This window comes from Thamnophis elegans, chromosome 2 (assembly GCF_009769535.1).
Source record: "Thamnophis elegans isolate rThaEle1 chromosome 2, rThaEle1.pri, whole genome shotgun sequence".
Classification (NCBI taxonomy): Eukaryota; Metazoa; Chordata; class Lepidosauria; order Squamata; family Colubridae; genus Thamnophis; species Thamnophis elegans.
In genome coordinates, this window is record NC_045542.1 from 20,587,910 (window position 1) to 20,595,216 (window position 7,307).

General features: G+C 36.1%; 1 protein-coding gene across 1 annotated transcript in view; it reads left to right on the top strand.

Annotated features, from left to right (window-relative positions):
* Window positions 1-2,416, top strand: part of TFCP2 (transcription factor CP2) — a 48,933-nt gene extending 46,517 nt beyond the window's left edge. Inside the window, exon 16 of the mRNA XM_032210201.1 lies at window positions 151-2,416. Within this exon, the coding sequence (XP_032066092.1) occupies window positions 151-188 (38 nt within the window). The 3' untranslated portion in view covers window positions 189-2,416. The remainder of the gene's footprint in view (window positions 1-150) is intronic.
* Window positions 2,417-7,307: the final 4,891 nt, after the last annotated feature.

Here is a 7,307-nt window from a genome sequence, read left to right on the forward strand (position 1 = left end):
CACCCCCACTCCATAAACCCTAACCAAATCTGCATGGAGGTTAATATACTATGTGTAAAGTTTCTGTCTTTCAGATGGAAGATGGGTGAGGAACAATAATGGGATTCTACTCCTGTTCATCCGTAGTCTGATGTTGTGCTTTCTTTACAGCTGAAACCAATGATAGCTACCACATCATCTTAAAATAGATGAAGACTTGACCTTCTTGCATCTGCTCTGCATATACAGCTTCATTATAAGTTTTGACAACTGGACACCAGCAGAGACCCATCGTGCTACCACAACATGTTGTCACCTGTTAGGCAAACAATGTGGAATTTACCACTACTGGCTTGTAGTAGATACCAGTCATAAGCACAGAACTGCTTATTTGTAGTTCAGTAATATTACTACACTTGTTTGCTAATTAAAACTGCCAGACTATCCAGTGATGGAACTTTGTAATTATATGTAATGGAAAGAGGGCTGGGTGAGGCTGTCTGCAGACAACAACCCTGGGACTTCAATAGACGAAACGTTGTTGTAATGGATATCTGGGCACCCTAAGAATTGTGCATCTCTTCTAGGGAAACTCTTGAAGGCCTATATGACTCAGTTGATAATGACAAGCCTATTTTTAGCAAATTCTGGATTGAAAAAACTGTTCCTGTTCTGACTTTTTCAGCACTTGTTTGAGATAAAGATCTGTGTATCAAAAGGTGCTCATATACATAAGTATGTGAATGATTTCTCGTACTAGTACAAATTTAGGAGAAAGCCGTGAGTTCATGAACTCTACCTATTTGGGGTTTCACCTAACACACCTGTTAAAGAGGATTCAGAGGCAAAAAAGAGAGAGAAAAGAAATTATGAACTAAATATCCAGGGCTATCTACTGTTTACGTAAAGAACACAACTCCAGGGAAGAGAAAAAAGACTTTGTTAGAAAGCAACAAAGCATTGGAAGGATTTATTTGAGATTATGTTGAACTGATACAGACTTTGGAATGAAATCCTACAGGAATTCACTGTCCAAGAATAGGCTCATACAGAAGAATTTTATAATGACTTTTGAAAACACTCAGTGGTAACAAAGTCCCTGAGTGTTTGTTTCCACGGCAGCAACCAGTCTCTTACTAAAAGGTCTCCACGTTTTGGAATGAATGCATTTTTTTGAGTCTTGCAGGGAAAGAAGGGGAAACTATTTTAACTACAGGAAATAATGTCCTCAAATTAGATGTGGCCAGCAAGTCTAATGAACAAAGCCAGATTCTCCGTAACCTTTTCAGTCCCCCTAGCAAAATGAAAAATCTCTGCAAGCTGTAAGTTTCACATACCAGAGTGTAATATGCTCTTGCATAAGCTAGGTTCTCTTCATAGTGAGTAGACAAGAGGCCAGGAAGCTGATATAGGCCGACATTAATCTAAGGCTGAGAGTTTGAGAAAAGAGCTTTAATTTTTATTAAATGGAAACCAAGTTATCTGTTTCCTAGTGATATCAGATTATTTGAGAAGTTTTTCATTTTAAACAAGTTTCATAAGAAAAGAGAAATATACTTTGAAAAGAGATCTGTAGCTTTATCGTTTTTAAGTAGAATTTGAGAGTTCATACCTGATGCATTGATTTAAAAAAGAATACCAGCTTTTTCAGATTGCCCGTGAGCTCTTATTTATAATACGGCGCACTCTCTGTTCCATCTCCCAGGATGACCACCAACCTAAATTAGGTTGTTGTTTGCTTTAACTCTAACAGATACTCATGTGATCTGTCAGGATGCTTGAGAAGACTGGATATAGTATACAGCTAAATTAATGGTGACCTATAGATTTTCATTATCCCTAATGGATTGTGTGTATAGGCATAGTGATAGCAGAGTTAACAGTTGATTGATAGAGTCCCCTGATCAGTTGTTAAGGATATGCCTTGCACTGTGACAAGGCTGGTAGTATTCCTAGTTGTATGGTATGTGTTTATAAGACAGCAACCTGGTTTTGTGATTTGAGTACAGTAAAATGTTGCTTATTAGAATACAAGCAAACCTGGTCACTTACCGTCCCTTCTTTTCTCCATTGTGTATCCACCTTCAGAAGAAATAGCTTTGCATCTTAAGCCAAAGTTTCCCACTTCAGACCTCATAGGAAACTGTGTCTCAACCCTTTTTATACCAAGCTGTAAAACTAGAATCAAATTGACATGATTTTTAAACTGGCCATCACCCTTCATACTCAGTCTGTCAAGCAGTACATACACTCCATAAATGACAGCTTGTTTTTTCTTCCTTTCTCAAACCTGTGTTGAATCACTTGGGGATATTATATTTTTCTTTTTGTCCTAAGAGCATGTATGAGAGTGTTTGCCATTCATCCTGGAACTGTAATGATTTGTCATGTGTTTTTGTTTTTGGTAAACCACTGAATGAAACGATGAGCTATAAAACATGGCTGTGGAATTCTTTATTTTTAATTTGGTTGTGGAACCTTTTATTGAAATTGTGGATAGTAATTGTAGACTAATAAAAAAGAAGAAGCTGCACAATAGACTGAATGACATTTCATCTAAGTGCCCTATTGGGGGAAAATAGTGAGATTGTGTATGAGAATGAGACCTAGTGTAGTGCTGGGAAACCATGTATATTAGTCCTCACTTAGGCATTGAAATGGGCTGCCTGACCAATCATTCTCTCTTAGTCTTGGATTGGAAAGTCAAAAAACATCTCTCAACCTGCCACTCGTCCAGTATGATGAACTGCACTCCATAACCTGAAGTGACTTCATTCAACCTTTCATACGGGGTGGGGGTGGGGGTAGGGTAGTTTAGGGCAGGAAACTTGTATTTTTATTGTTTTCCTCTAACTAATACACACATTGAGACAAATGTGTCATCTCTGTTTTATACTTTACTTCATTATACTTTTAGTTTCTGGTGTGCAAGAACACGTTCACATCTACTGTGCTTCCATGGTCATGGTATTATATACCCATATTCAACTGGGATTGTTCATTGCTCACATAAATAAATACAGGCAGTCATTCCTAGTACCTTTCAACACCAAACACTTTTCTTTTTAAAAAAAGTGGCTAAAGGACGAAGAGTTCCATTTTCCTTTTTTGTTGCTGTTTTGCCAGACGCTTAGTAAATAAATAACCCAGTTTGCTTGCCTAGTTAGCAACCCAGCTGCTTGTTAATACCCTTCAGAGTCACCGCTTTGCTGATGCATCAGATTTTTTGGAAGTTACATTAACGTGGGTGGAACATTAACTGTCAAGTACAAAGCAGATGCGAAGTCAAAAATTCCTTTCTTCAGAAAAAGATTTTTTCTCATGTTTTCATCTACTTCAAAATAAATCAGAGCAACTGGGCATAGTTTTCTTTGCAAATGTGTTCTGAACACTATTTTCTTGACAGGCACAGAAACTATCCTTTGATCCAGGACTGTAGGAAAGGTGGAGAGGAGCTGTCCACATTAGCAAACTTGTACAGAATAGTTACGTAGTAGCAGAAGAAAGAAACTTTTCTTCAGGGTTTTAAGGGGAGGAGGGTGAGAACCTTGAATCCTCTTGAGGGCCCCTAGAGCCTCAAGATTGCATCATGAATCTTCGGTGACCAAATGGCAATTTTCTGCATCTTAATTTTGGAGCAGATTTTTAAGAGTAGAGATGGAAATGCAAGCATTATTGAGGCAAACTGTTCCCAAATCCAAAATAAATGGAAAAATAACCTGAAAGGGTTTGGTCTTCCCCTGCCTTTTCCAGAAGGTAGGATTGTAGCTACTGAGTGAGCAGACATTGCTCTCTGTCTATTAAGCCAGTGAAAGAATTATATACCAGTTTAGCATTTCTAAATTTTGGTTACGATTTAATACATTCCAGAATTAAGTGTCTTTGACTTCAATAGACACTACATTCAAGCTCCAGAGTACACTTTGGAATCAAAATTCAAGAACTGCACAGTTCTGATATTTAGTTTTTTACTGGTTCATTTCACTTTTATCCCCAGAGTACTCTTAGATTTCTTTAATGTTGTTTTTGGCTACAAGCTTAATTAAGCTGTTTAGAAATTAGAGATAAGGTAACTGTCAGGTATTTAAACTACTGTGTTTTCTGAAGGATAAAGCTTTTGTGTGCAATGGTTAGAAACATAAAGGTTTACCTAAACCATTGGAACAGTTGAAATCCATCCTGTATAGTGATGAAAAGAAAAGCGAGGAAAAACAAACAGAGCAAACATGTTCTGTACCAGTTGAATTTTGTGATAAACATTCTGTATTTCATTTTCAAAACGCACAACTGATCTTAAGTATCTTTTCATATAACTGGATGCTTCATTTTGGATGTATAATGGTTTTAGCAAGGCAAATACAATTCTAGTAAGTTTAGCAGGAACCTATTTTTTCATGATTGATTTAAAAAGCATTTTTAACATGGAAGACATTTTGTTCAAGAGAGTACTTGAGGTACAAATACAGATCAGCTATTGCAAAATTAAACACACGTGATACAAGGGCCAGCATGTTCATCTCTAACATGAAAATAACCCCTGCAGCATTTGTGGAAATAGCTTTTTAACTGTAGTAAATAACTATGGCCCAGAATGTGTTTGTCACTGTGAAAACATTCTGAATTAAAAATATAGATGAGACCAGCAGGAGCTCTGCCTACTAGGAGACAATATCTGGATAGTCATATTATGTTTGTGCTCCATGAATGAGCAATTGTAGGAGGCTGAAGAAAGTATCTACACTTTAAAATCTTAGCAACATCACAGGAGGTCACCGCCAGGGATAGTTGAGCCACACATGCATTACTTTATAGTGCAGGTGCAGGCCTAAAATGTTTTGCTAAATTGCCAAAAAAGATGCTATATTTTTTCTTCTATTGTAAAACATGTACTAGGACTACTGACAAAAAGTACTGATTTGTTAATAGATGTGAGTTTCAGTCAAAAATAAGAGATTTGTGTCAGATGTCAATGTCCATCATACTGGTAGCAGGTAATTAGTTAATATAAAGCAGTCTTTCCCATGGCTATTTAGCCATGCTGATTTGAAGTGAGCAGAATTGTATTCTGGCATCTCTGGAAAGCATAGATGGGGGGAGGATGGTATATAGTAATTGGTAATTGAGAACTCTATTAATGGTGCTACCTAGAGTTTGACCCTAGCTTATAGTCAAAATCTGTGTTTTTAAAAACATTAAGCATCCTAACTATAGACTCTGCATATTGCTGCTTCTAGACTTTCTGAAAGTTAATTTCTGACATTTTTTTTCAGAGAGTTTCTTAAAGTATCCATAACTAAACTCTTGGGCTGGATCAAATTAATTTTACCTATTAGTTACAAAAATTATGCTGAGAATGTTGACAACAATAAATAGTGATATGAACCAAATCCTACTGTGGAGGATTTGCTGTGGTTCCCTTTTCTAAAAAACTATTTAACAGACACTTTTGCAAGCTCAGAATACCTATATTCTTCCATAATGGTGTTTATGATACATAACTCTGAAGCTCATGAGTTTTCCTATTCATTAGTTTATTTTTATGCTCTTGGTTTCATTCTTTTTGTAATTTTCAAATAATTTTGGCCTTCCAAAAGAGCCTGAAGACTTGGCTATGCCAATTTGGGGCCCTGATGTGAGCATGTCATACTGGAGGTGGTTAATGGACTGAGATAAGATCCCACCTTCTCTCCATGTGCATCTTGCTTCCTTCCTTGCCATCTTTGTTAATTCTTAAATCAATTTTAGTGTTAATCTTTGTTTTAATGTTTTTATCCTGTTGTTTTCATTGGTTCTAAGCCACCCAGAATTGACTCTAGGTGAAATGGGTGGCATATAAATTTAATAGATAAAATAAATATAAAAGGGACATGATTTTAAAAAGAAAAAAGAAAACAGACTATAGCTTACTTTGTCATAGCCTAAGCTATTTAATACTAAGCCATTATTAACATACGGTGAATATGACATTTAATATCTTATGTCACATTTAAGTACTTATGCACATTGTTGGATGGCATTAATTTTACCCTACACTCCGGTAATATACAAAAGGGTTGGTTACAAAGTAAAAGCAATTTGTGAATCAGATTATTAAATCCAAAACAGATCTTTCCTACCAATTTCCTTCAAGTATCTGTTCTATTAGGTAGGGTTGAAGTTTGTACTTGTTCAATTTGCAATAGGCATGTTTCCCCAAATGTATTTTCCTTTCATGCCACTCCATCCAGTGGTGAGCAAAAGTGTTGCAGTATTTAAGATCTGGTCACTGACTGCGTACAATGAAAATGCAGTATTCTTACATCTAAGGTTGAGACTAACTTTGAAGAGAGTGGAAGGAACAATCAAAATTGAAAAATGGAACTACGCAGTAATATTAAATGTGTTTATTCCCCAACTTTCTTCTATCCTGGAATCTAAGGGAATAACCATATGGTATACTTTCACTTAGAATTTAAGAGAATCCATATCTATAATCTCAACCTGAAGACTGTATTTTCTGTAAATGCTTAATCAGTGTTTTTAAAAAAAAATGTAATGGGACTTGAGCATCAGTGACTGGATTCACATGTTCTGCTAAGCCATAATGATAATGCAGTTCTTGACCTTGGCTTCTTATAAATCCATCTATGATTTATGGGCTAGTGTTCTGTGTAATCAGGCCAACAGTGTAATCAGTGCTTAACAACACAAAATTTGGTTCATTGAAATGTGTAAATAGAAACTATTTAAACGACTGTAACTTTGTCATCACGCAAGTTTCATGGTCTTGTTGCAATGAATGACTCGTGCACTAAAATGGATATGGGTGGCATTTGTGGGGCATTGCCCACTACCTTAATGTTGGATTTTAGTATGATCCAATCAAAGTGATGTTTATTATTCATACATCAGGGATCATCTTGTAGGGCAGAAGATATCCTGAAAACTAGGCAGAAAGTGATGCCTTGGGATAAGAGTGGGCTCTGATATTTTAAGATAAGTATAACTTATTTTCAATTGACTTTGGCCTTGAGGTTAATTCCTAAATGACAGACTTCATGGCTCAATACAGCCTTCTGATTTTTTGATTAATTTGGGGAACATATTGGAAGTCTAGAACTTTGCATATTTTAACAATCCGTGTGCCTGAGATTATTAAAGTATATATTATCTCATCTAGTTTTATAAAAAAACTGATCTCTCTCTCTTTCTCTGTCTCTCTCACACACAATTTTTGTGTAGGTTTATGCATATGGTATCTACATTTTACGCTCAGATTCTTATCTGATCCTGTCAAGTCTGATACAGTACTTCTAATTAGTTGCAATGTACTGACTGAATCTATTATA